The following is a 12,831-nucleotide window of genomic DNA, read 5'->3' on the forward strand; positions in this document are numbered from 1 at the left end:
CAGCCCATGACCAAGCAGTCAGGGATTATACAGAACGGGAAGAAATCTTAATAGTCACCAATTCAACTATCCTTTTATAAAAAAGTAAACTGAGGCTCAGAAAAATTGAGTGACTTACCCAAGATCATGGATATGATAGACTCTGAGCTTCTGCTGACACTTTTCTTCATTGCCACTTTTATGAGTATTCTTACCAGCACACTGACAATGTTCCTAAGAGTCTTCAGAGCCTGCTGTTGAACTTCAGCCAGATAATGAACTATCTCTAGTACATATTGTTTCTGTGTTCTTCTGAATAAACATCATTATTTTTATTATTCTAAGTCAGGAAAAATAATACATCTCATGAAATATATAAACTTTTACTTTAGAGAAGTGGTTCTCGATGCTAATTTATCTTAGAATTATTACAGTAGCCTAAAAGAAATTGACCATCCCCCAAAATTTACACTTAACTGGTTTCGGCAGAGCTTTGGCAAGTTTGTTTTGTCCTTGATCATTAAGGTACAGTTAGTATTGGGGCCTCCCCGGTGGCGCAGCTGTTGAGCGCTGGGTTGCGAAGCTGCCTGCAGCCTCTGCAGCGCCGGTTCGATGCCCGGCTGCTCCCCAGCCACCAGCGGAGGGTCCCACATGGCATGCAGACCTCTCCTGCCGCCCGCTGCTCCCCTCAGCAGTGTACTTCGGTCCTTCTGCCTGCTCTGCTCCCTGCTCTGGCTCTGGTGAATTCTTCACCCTCCCGCGCTTCTGACTGTACCCAGTGCATGTATAAACAAAACAAACAAACAAATAAATAAATGAAAAACATGCCTCTATAAAAAAAAAGGTACAGTTAGTATTTACAGAGGACTTATAAAATATATCATCAAACATTGCTCAAATCATACATCTACTTAAATGATTTGAATTCTTATATTCACATTAAAGGCATTATTCTTCAAAAGAAGTCCTAAAAAGATGTGCCTCAATCCTCAATGAATTTCTTCTATATCTTCATGTGTTGCCTAAGCAATCTCAGTATTTCAAGGGAGGAAAAAGACTCTTAGTATGAATGACCTTTAAAGGCACTGTATTATTTACACTTTTTCAAATTATGGAGAAAAAAATGAGGAAAAGACTTTTAATTTGGATGATCACAAATCCCATATAATTTTTATATAGAATCTTTCCTTTAAAAAGAGGACATATCTGTTTAGATGATAGTGCCACATGCTATTTAAGGTACAATTGTCACTAATTCCTAATAATTTGTTTTCTTATATAATTACATTAGAAATTAAGTTTTTAACTGCCAACATCATTTTTAGCAATGGCAACAGGAAAACAGTTCTTTCCGTTAGCTTTCACTAACAACTTCACTAATTCCTTGGTCCTTTAGCTATTTCCTCATTCCTACAAGTTGTCTTTCACCAATGACAGCAATTACCTATGCTAAAAAATGTTGGTGTGTTTACCTCCCCCTGTACAGCCCTAAATCCTCTTAATTAATTCAAATTTACTCTTCGTGGTCTAAATATCATGTTTCACTGGCTCAAGTAGAATTTGATTTTCTTGCTGATCACATATAGCTAGCTACACAGACAAATACGAAACAACAACAAAATCCAGCCTCTCAAACAGTACACAGTAGGGTAAGACTAAAGTCCAGCCACAGAAGGATGGATGAGACAGCAAGGTGGCTAGTGAGTTTTCAGAAAGCAACATAAGTAGAAAACCTTTCCAACTCCTAGCCCCAAGCACAAGGATACTGCCGAGTTGGTTGTTAAGAATTAATGATAAATATAAATATATATGTATTTAGGCACACATGTGCAATACAATTATACATCAGCAGTACCTCTCAGAAAAAGTTTGACAATAGCAATGTTTTGCTATAATAATGTAGATTTCATGGAAACAAAATATAGAATGGGGTAAAAGTGCAGGACTTTGCCCATCATTATAAACAAACCTATATACTACATGCAATAATGTTTTTGCTGGGTATTTATAAAAAAAAAAGGTACAAAACAGTTTCTCTATAAATTCTTACTTTTATGTTATGCTAAAACAAAACAAGACAAAAATAAAAAATAAACCAAATAAGCATTAATGTACTGTATGCAATTTTTAGGAACTTACCAAAAGAACAAAGCATAATAAAAAGCTTTCAATGTTAGATTTTCCCAAATACTTTAACTGCTGAAATATCATTGATGGACATTTACCCATGTTTAAAAAAAATCATAAAAGAAATTTTGCATATATATAATTTTTCTTTCTACAGAAATACCTATTCAGTCTAATTAACTCTTTCTAAAAATATTCCAAATGCTATTATTTTACCATTCACAAGTAAATTCATATTGATAATTAGCTGATAGGTACTATTAGAATTACATAAAACATATTTTTCCAATTATGGAACACTTATTATATTTTGAGTACATTTTAAATCTTCCCATAGAAGAACAAGCACCATTCATGTAGACATATAAAATTCCAAAGCTGACAAATTTCTTTCCTTATATTTTGTCAGACATGGATTCAGGTCATTTGGGATCTCAACATCTACTTTTGGGTCATATCAGTATTTCCCCACAAAAAAAAAAAAAAGCTTAATCTTCTGAATAATGTGAATGAAAACCTCTCTTTAAAGGAGAACTTTGCCCCAACACTTTAGGCATGGGATGCCATAGTCAGGGCAGGGGGATAATACCCACATCTTTTTGTAAGTTGGGTCTAAAATTGGCTCCAGATTTGTGACTCATGAACAGAAAGTCAGTTTTAATATAGATGTGCTTCAAGAAGTAAAAATGACTATTATTCTTAACAAGTTACATATTGGGTATTATTCTTTAAAAATGACTCATAAAATATCTTTTTAAGTACTTAAAGTCATGAATATGTTCCACTCTTTTACCTCTGCTTGAATGTAATTTTTCATTTTCCAGGAAAGGATACATTTTCTAACTAACCCCGTTAACCTAATTACTCATAAAGAAATACCAAAGGCGTCCCTGACATCAATACCTCCACAAAGAAATGTATCTGTGCACATGCACAAGAGCATATTCCATTTAGATAATCAAAACTGCAATTTTTATTTAAAAGATTCCTTTAGATCCATGTAATTCCTAACAGTAGAATTTATCAAAAGCAGTTAAAGTTTGCAAGAAAGGCTGCCCTACCCATATCCTTATTTCTTCAACCTGCTACTAAAATTCAAACGTATTCACTATTAACCTTAAAAGAAAAACAGTACTTTGTTTACTTAATGGTATTTGTTTGATCTTAAATGGGAATTGTAATGAAAATGCCTTCAATCTTTAGGGAACCTTTTATCCTACTCAGAATAATTATCTTGTAAGATTAAAATCAGTGAAACTTACCTAATTAAGATTTATAATTTAGCATCATTCAGGTATATGATCTAAGAGAAATAGCTTACAATCTTAACTTGAATTTGACATAGAAAAGGAGAAGATGTGAACAGGGAATAAAATAGCTATTTCGGAAATAACAAAGCATTATATTACCACATGTTTACTCAGGTTGCTGGCTTAATCCTTTTTAAAGCCAAACATTTAATAAGAAAATATCACATACAAAAGATTGGTGTAAGATGGGAAAAGGAGTCCTAATTTAAATCAAATTACACTCAGGATCTGTAGGTTTTATCACATAGAATATTTTAAAATATGCGTTACCGCTAACTACTTATTATAATATTTCAAGTTTCTAGTACCTATTAATGCAAAAGATTCCTAAACTGTGAGGTGAACTTATTATTAAATAAGGCACTGTTGTAAGAGTTATTTCTAAGTATCCTTTCATTAAAGTGCATATAAACTGAGAAATCAATGTCTAGTTACACATAGGGCAAAGATTTTTCTTCTTAGAATGTCTCATATATAGTATTTCTCTCCATGAAGTCTATCAAGGCATTCAAAATAAATTCATTTTTTTTCTTCCTCAGAAATATCTTTAAAGTCCCCCACCCTCACCCCAGTCTTGGATTATATAAAAAGAATAGTTACTTTTCCAAGGTCTTTGATATTTCCTTTCCTGGCAGAATCATCTGATGTGAGGCATATCTTTTGAAAATAAATGGTACAACTTCAAGTGCACTCAGCTCCATTACTCGCTGGACATTCCATCATATCTCAATTTTGATTTGAAAAAGCCTCTTGACTTTAAATTTTCATTTAGGTGCCTCAACATGAAGTTTGAGCTCATTGAGCAGTATCTTGGGAGGCAACAAAGTAAATGTTTTGTCCACCCATCATCACAGAATGTGCAAACCAGGGGGGAAAGGAGGCACAGAAATGACAGCATCACTCAGGGAGGAGGGTTATTCCCATTCGAGTTCAGAAAATAAGTTCACAATTTGAAAATCAAATACTACAAAGTTAATGTAACTGCAAGAGAGAGTTACTTTTCATCTTTGATACAGCTGTCACCACATGTTTATAGAGCTACAATGCCATTTTCTAATGTCAAAATATCAATTAACAAGGTAATTATATTTATGTTTGCCCCTTCTTCCCTGATTGCTACTCAATGAATTGTGCTTTTATTTTTCAAAGGTCAGATCTTTCTGTCTTTTTAGATAATTTAGAATTCTACATTAAAAATACTTACTTTACTTGTGCCTGAAACTTAGGTAAGGTCAAGGTTGTACATAGCAACAGAGAAACTCCCAGGCTCTTAACTACTAATCTCACTAAAATCCCCCCACTCCAATTGGTCTCTGCCTGGAGGATGCATATTTAAATCCGTACCTACAGGCACACAATTAAAAAACAAAGAGTTCCTCTTAAGAATATTTTCACAACAATCCATACCAAATATGGGAGCACCTATCTGGCAGAGGGCAACACGAGATTGTAAAGGCAAATAGTTCAGTGACCAGCTCATGTGTAGAAACAGCGGAAGATACTCAGAGGTCCACCTTCACATCAATTCCCTTATTCAACTCCCATAGGAAGAGGCACACAAAATAAATGTGGAAGAGACAACCTCCATGTAGGAAACCCAGTGACTTCCACCAAACAGACCCTCGATAAAAGTTTGTAGGATATGAAGGAAGGACCAGCTTCCTTACCTGGAGACCTGGGCACTGAGGCCCTGCACTGGGTTTAATGCTCTGCTGTGGCAGTCTTGAATTCTCAATTTTTAACAAGCTGTCCCACATCTTAATTTTGCAACAAGCTCCAGAAACTATGTGGCCAGTCCTGGATGAAGATGACAATGTGTGCTGACATATGGGTTATAAATCAAAAGAACAGCAAAAATGTTCAGGAACCTCTAGAAACCCATGACTTCACTTCACACTACGTTTAAAATTTATTTTGAATGTTTCTGTTTCTGTGAATACGTCCTCACAAACCAAAGCATGAAACTACAGGTCACTCATTCTGAGATGAGTTTACTGTCATATGTATGTGGCATTTAATCAATTGTCAGTTGCTTTTAAAGCATCCAGTTGACATAAGGCAAACATGAGTTCAATCGGGAAATAAAAAAATGATTTTTTTGGTGAACTTAAGTAAAAGGGAGTTTCTGTTCCCTTATCAGCAATAGATCCACAAGTGGAATGGAATAAATGTATAAATTAACCAGCAGAAACCACAGCTCACGGGAAGGGAAATAAGTGAAGGTATTTTCAACATTTAGATATTGGGGAAAGAAAACAATTTATAGTTATTTTACATTATGTATTGTTTAGTAAGAAAATCTTCTGTGTAAGTTCACTAGTAAACTTTTCATAAAAGCTACTCATGCAATGACAGAACAAAATCCTAACAAAAAGCCTAATTTCCAATATTATAGAAAATAATTTCTAAATAAAGATTTCCCCAACACAAAAATATAAATACTTAAGCTGGGCGGCCGTGTTGAAAAAAAGTTTAACCTTGGGCCTTCATATAATAAATCATGCATTCTACATTCAGGATGCATCAGTTTCAAAAAAAAAAAAAAAACGATAGGAAGCAGTGACACTCTAAACGCTTTGTGAAAGTCATCATGGCTTAAATATAAGCAAACATATCCATTTATACATATATTTAACATAAATACATCTGAATTGAAATTCTCCTTTGAATTTACTGCTTCAAATATTGCCTGAAACAACAGCCTACCATATGCAATGTTAAGCAAAGTGTCAATATTCAAATAACAACACAACAAGCAGATTTGTTGCATAAAATATGTAAATATTATTAAGAGAGAGCAGCATATGATAGCTCATGTTTGGATGGTTTCTGATCACCTATCTCTTCTGCCGCCTCAGTCTCTCAGCTAAGGCTCGTCAACAGGTATTGCAAGCATGTGCTGTGCAAAAGCAGAACTCCTGAGCTGGCAGGCATCTGTGGCGCTGCCCTAAGGAAACTTAACATACCCACCTGCTTTTGATTTGCTTCAAACTTATCAGTTCAATTTATTTTTACCATATTCTTGCCCACCCCTTATTTCTACTATCTGCATTTCTTGTAGTAAGCATCTCTCCAGTACAATTGGGATTTAAATGATAACATCAAAAATATCAAAAGAATCAGTAATCAGCAATCATGTAAAGCAGCTATACTTGAAATTTCTTTGATAAGTTAAATTAAAAAGTTAGTGATAAAAATTCAAGTTTAGTAAAAAGGGGTAAAAATCACACATTCCAAACATAAAAGGAACTTGCTAAATAAATAGCATGCTTGCAATTTTGCAATAAAATAAAAAGACTTTCATTTTTTAATATTAAATAAAGGTAGCTATAATCTGTGAGTGTCTGTTAATTGAAAGCTGTGATAATTTTCGGACTTGCAGTCTTCCCTCTAATACCCCCAAAATCATTTCTAAGTTGAGTAAATCTTAGTAAACATTAGCTCTTGTATATACCAAAAAAAAAAACTGTATTGCTTCATAAACTGAAGAGAAAATTTTATTGTTTTTTGTCATTTGTTTACTGTTTATCAATGACTCAAGAAAAATAAGATACGTTGATTAATCAAGTCTTATCGATCAGTAGCATAAGTCAATTTTTCAAACAAATGTCTGCAGAACAATTTCTCCCAAACAAAAATTTATAAATCAATTTAAATTCCTGGTAATTAAACTTATTAACTCTACAACAATAAATGTGATGCTTTATAAAAGCAATATGTAAAATTTGTACTCAAGAATGTATTGATTAAAGGCAAAACAGCAAACATTTCTATGAAACCACAGTTCTAAGAAGAAACTAGAAAGTACAAAACATAAAAGCCTGCAATTGTTACAAATACACCTAGCAATTCTGCTGATTTTGGACCATTAAAACTGATTACTTAATTAGGCAATCATTCAAGGCATCCAAACATTCACTCAGAAAAACAGGGAGTCATTAGCATAGCCGTCTTCACCTTGAGATGAAAATTCTGAAAAATGTTGCAGACCCTTAATCTTTCAGGATCTGTCTCCATACACACACTAAGCACAATATTTAAATTCTAAAAGGTGACAACATGGAATTCAGGGGGAAAATATATCTATAGCAATACGATTCATCTTATCTTTTCAGGTGGCTAATATTCTAACCTATCTTAAAAACATCAAGTTATAATACAGATTATCTCTCTAGATGCTTGGAAGTACTACTTTATCCCCTTCCCTCCGGTCACACTCCTGTACTATCTAAAAGTAATTAATGAAATGTCTGCTCTCTTGTATGTCTATCAGAAGTACCTACCTACAAACAGGTTTCCAAAGTTCTTGCCTAACTTGAACAAAACCAACAACAAAGATTTTCTATCTATGGAAAACAAAATAGTACTGAAAACTCTGCCGCAGGAGCCTTTACTATAAAGAAAAAAACTGTTTCACTCAGAATATATCAGAGACAATTTTAAGAATCTTACTGATTCAGTTAGTCAGGAGAAAGAAAAATATTTGCTTTAAAAAAAGATGATTCTTGAAATAATTCCAAAGAGACCCTATAAACTGTCTTTTTAGGAGAAGAGAAATGCAAGTCAATTCACACATACAGCTTCCAAACAGAAGTCTTACCCTCTTCCAGGAAAACAACAATGGGACTTTATTGCCCTGCTATGATTCTTTCATTTCAGACATGATTAATTAGCAAGTATTACACTTCCCCAAACTCCCACCACACTCTTTGTAGTCTATCAGCCTAGTTTTTGATGGACCATATGAAATAGCAAGGAGTCACCAGCAGTAAAAGACAAGTATCCAAAAACTCTGTTTCAAAGAAGCAACACTCCTCTATTTTTTCCTCCCAGAATGAAGGAGGCTGCATTCAACTGCTTTCACACAATTGTTTTTTAATTTGGTCATTTTCTTAACAATGCCACTTAACATTTGAATAATAAATACAACATATCCAGTACTACTTAATCTGTTACCTACCTATAGTTTGAAGCTGAAATTCTGAAAGACTATTGAGTTTATGTATTCTCTGCTGATAACCATCCACAAGCACAATTAACAAACAATAGAGATGATGTAGGCAAGCCTGTCTTAAGGAAATGGTTTTTAAAGAAAAAATGTTTCCTAAATTAAAGCTAAGATGTCACAAATACAATGAAGGCAGAGGACAAAAATAAATGAAGGGAAGAAGGTAACTAAAATTTGAATGAAAACTCTGTTTCTCTGCATATTGTTCCAAAACAGACTTTCAAAAGAATTTTCCCTTTAAAACAACCTATTTTCAAAATGTCCATGTGGACCAAGAAGCCAGCCATTACTGAATGAACTCTAAATATATATTTTAATAACCATCAGTTTATAAAGGTTGGGGTTACCCCTTCAACTTATTACCCGTGATGTCCAAAAACTTCACACATAGTACAATACTAACAAATGTTGTTGGTTCCAGGAAACATTTTTTAATCTATTCTCTTCAAAAATACCCTTGCTTTTTTTTTTCTGTTGTATTAAATTTAGGATCAAAAACATCAAAGCAGCTTCCACCTCGGACCTAACTTTTAGAGGATCAATGTGACAAGGCAGTCCCTGATAGATGTTTCTCTTGATAAACGACTTGTTCAAAAGAGACATTGTAGCTTTCATTTCCTGACCACAACACACTTTTAATTTGCAACAGCAGAGCTGCCAGAGTGTGAGCACTTGCCCACTTTCCAGCCTTTTAGGTTTGTAGCTCTGGTTCCTTTAGGCCACACATCGGAGACAAACAAAATCTAAAAATAATCAGAGCAATACAGTTACAAAATAGGAGCCACTGATGCCACTTTAGACATATACACAAGTGTCTAGTTTATATACTTACATATATAAACTTTCCCTCCTCACAATTCTAGTGCATGATAACAAGGCTCCTGAGTGAACACCAATTGCACATCGGGTATTTAAACACATAGGAAATAAATTATGTGACTATTATTTAATAGTAAGTAGAGGCTGGGGGGGTGGGCAATTTACACTTTTAAATCTACTGTTAAATGTCATGAATTATATGATTGCCTACCCCACTGTGTTTTTTACATATTATTGCAATGATTATTATTTCTACTACCCAGAAATTACATTTAAGTATCAATACCGTGAACAGTCAAACCATCCAATTTCTGCTCTCAGCACATTGTCCGAGCTCCGATTTAAAATTTATAAATGTAATATCCTCCTCATCACAGGCAGCAGCCCAATCTGCTCTGAATATATATTACAGCTTTAACATCACAGAGGGAAATCGCCCATCTGGCAATCCCATTCGCTCCAACAGCTCCGGGGGAAAAAAAGCTGTGCTCTCTTCTCCTTAAAACATTTCTCAGGGCAAATTATGTGCATCTAAAATAAACAGTCTTCTTATTGATCGCTTCAAAGTCAACAAGTTCCAAATGCAAAATTCAATCAAATCCTTCCTATCATGTAAGAGCGGTGTGTGTTTAGCTCAATAGTCACCAGAGTCCAACCAGAAGTGTATGTGGCGCAAGGGCTCCTGTAGTCCCTTTCCTTGTATTCACATTTGTGTTATGAGAGAGCAGTAACCACGGCCACATTACAGACCCCTGGCAGCTTTGCCCCACTGCTATTTCTTTCTTTCATATTCTCCCTTTCCTTCTTTCTCTCTTTTCAAGATGAATGCATAGTGGTGAGTGGATGAAACTCCCCTCCCCCAAAAAAAACAGTTTAAAGTGAACATATTCTTTGATTATGCAAAATACTTTTAACATCTTTTTGTTGTTGTTGTTCGTTCTCTCTTAGTCGTAATTGAATATCACAAAGTGTACACAAGGCATGGTCACAAGAGCTATTGAAAAACCCCTCTCACTCCATTTATCTGACCTTTTTTGGGGGGGGGAAAGAAAGAGAAAAGAGCGATTTCAAACAAAGTCAATTTCAGTGCCTGATTATTTAATTCTGTCACAGGTTAAAAGTAAAAAGCGCTGACAGGCAGACAAGTGAATGGCAAGGGGGGAAAAAAAAAAGAAGAAACTACCACTGTTCCTTACAAGACATTAAGGACTTAAAGCAATCAAAAATATATTTTATTTTCATGTTTAAAACATACTCCTCCACTCACTAACTCACCCAAAAAAACCACACTCGAAGAACTGATCACTCCACAAAGTGCAATCATCTAGAGAGCAGACAGTCAAATTGCATTAGTAGATTGAGAAAAAAAAATGTTCATCCAGTTGTGTGTGTACATATATATTTATATACATTCATTAGTAAAAGCAGTCTTTCCCCACGTTCCCACCCTCTCACCCTCTATCCAGCCCCCTACAACCCCCCCCAAAAAAACCCCACAGAGTTTAACTAATTTACATACCATTTGACTTCAGCAGCTATATAGTAACATGCAACTTTAGGATTACAGCTAAAACACATAAAGTGGACTTCAGTACTCTATTAATCAAAATTGAAATATACAAACAAGTGATAGCAAAAGCAAACAAGCATTTTGACATATTAAAATGTACAATTTTCTTTAAAAAAGGAATTATATATCATGAGCATCTGTTTCCCAAGCAAAGTCTTCAATGGTTTTATCATGCTATTTAATTTGTCTCTCCTATTTAGATGCAAAGGAAGTAAATTCCAAAACTGACATACCATAAACACTGGTGCTACTGATCATTTCTTGCTGGCAGCACAAAAAGCTGAATTGGATTTCTCACAAGCAGGAATTCCAAAGGTTGCTTTTCATTAAAGCCACTTTTCCTCTCAGCTATCAAATGTCACTGCCTTGAAACGTGGGCCCTTTCGTCAGGTATTCATTTAACCTACATGCATATAATTAAGGGGGAAAGCAACATCAACAAAAAGGGGATCTCAGATCACAGGAGAAGAAAGAAAGGAAAAAAAGCACATGACCAGGAATGCAAGTCCATGTCAATTTCACTCACTCCCATTGAAACTAACAAGAGCTCCGGGGAGGACGGTAATAGGATCAGTGGATTGTATATACCATTAAATTATACATCTTTCTCTCCCTTTCCTTGCCAACAATACGCCCACCACGCTGTAACCCCTCCAAGATGATGTGCTTACATTTTTCTGCAACCGATCTTCTGACATTTTCACGTTCCCCCCGCCACGAGATTGTAATTTAACCTCAACTTTTTGTGTGTGCAAGATTCTTATTTACACTTCTTATTTACTTAGAAGTTAGTTCCCGAAGAAAGTCTAGCCCCACCCAATGGCTCCGCATTCTTATTTTTTTATTTTTGAAGTAAAAAGATAGTAATAAGTAAGCTCAATACAGCGGAAAACGAGACTCTTGCAAACGCGAACTCTTAATCCCATACTATTGTTACAATGATTAAGCAGCAAAAATATGCATTATAATGTTTCAGGGCTACTTTGTACAGAGAAATTAGACAGCAGGTTGGCGTCCAGAATAAAAACGAGGGCAAATTAAATTTAACGTTTACGGTACAAGTCGAAGCTCTCTTTTTATTACAGGTCTTGGGTTTATTTATATTCTTTTAAAATAAAACAAACAAAAACAAAAACAAATTTAAACAGATGGTGGAAAACTACGAAGCTCCTCTTACCTGAACGCGCGGAGCGAAAAGCCGATAGGTTAGCGTAGCATCGATCCGATGTGTTTGCTGATGAATGGAAGCTAGGGTTAAGTGAAGGTGCCTATGATTTGAAATCATTCCAAGTTTTTGAAGGGAAGACGGACTGCAGCCTCTGCCATGTTGGAATTTCAAACCCAAAACAGCTGCTTGGAAGGAGCCAGCATGCCAGAGGCTGGGCGCAGGCGCAGAGCGCCGCCGAGCCAAATTCAAATCACTTTCACACTAAGAGCCAAAGATCAGTTTTCAAAGGCGAGAGGGAGAAAGAGACCGAGGCTGCCGTGAGGGAGAGAAGACGGGAGGCAGTGGCGAGAGGCGGGCAGTGGAGAGAGACGGGCAGCGGGAGGACCGGGAGGGAGAGGGAGAGGCGCACGGAGCCGGTGGAGCTGGAGGGGGAGAAAGGGAGGCGGGAGGCGAGCGGGCGAGCGAGCTAGAGACGCGCCAGAGATTCATGGGCTGGGAGGGCTCAATGGCCGCGCCGCGCTGGCCGGCCGCCGCTCGGGTCATGTTACACGGCCGGGGCCGGGGCGGTAGCCCAGCCTCACCGACGCGCACACGCGGCCCGGAGGGGGCCGGGAGGTCATGATTACGCGCGCCGGGCCCCGAGTGCTCCCGGCCCGCACGCTCAGGCCGCCCAGCCCGGGGAAAGCGAGCGGTGCCCTGGAGGGGGTGGGGGGCTTTCTTGGCCCCCGCGTGCCCAGCCGGCCCTTCCACTTCCCAGCCAGTCTTGGAGGGCGCGGGACGGGGCTGCGCTGCTCCCAGGCCCGCGGGCCCCTCCCTGCGCTCCCAGCCCTCTCGACAGCTGTGGCCTGTC

The 12,831-nt window shown here is 36.8% G+C and overlaps 1 protein-coding gene across 4 annotated transcripts in view; it reads right to left on the reverse strand.

The window, feature by feature from the left end:
* FIGN (fidgetin, microtubule severing factor) overlaps positions 1–12,462 on the reverse strand; it is a 121,192-nt gene extending 108,730 nt beyond the window's left edge. Inside the window, exons 1-2 of one of the 4 annotated variants that reach the window (XM_054699793.1) lie at positions 11,991–12,462; positions 11,047–11,216 (exon numbers count right to left, since the gene is read on the reverse strand). In XM_054699793.1, the coding sequence (XP_054555768.1) occupies positions 11,047–11,071 (25 nt within the window). In that variant the 5' untranslated portion in view covers positions 11,072–11,216; positions 11,991–12,462. Of the gene's footprint in view, positions 1–118; positions 2,031–11,046; positions 11,217–11,990 lie in introns of those variants that run through there. The other 3 variants (XM_054699790.1, XM_054699789.1, XM_054699792.1) reach the window with 3 other exon arrangements.
* Positions 12,463–12,831: the final 369 nt, after the last annotated feature.

Source organism: Talpa occidentalis, unplaced genomic scaffold (genome assembly GCF_014898055.3).
Source record: "Talpa occidentalis isolate TD23 unplaced genomic scaffold, MPIMG_talOcc4v2.1 talOcc4.3, whole genome shotgun sequence".
Lineage (NCBI taxonomy): Eukaryota > Metazoa > Chordata > Mammalia > Eulipotyphla > Talpidae > Talpa > Talpa occidentalis.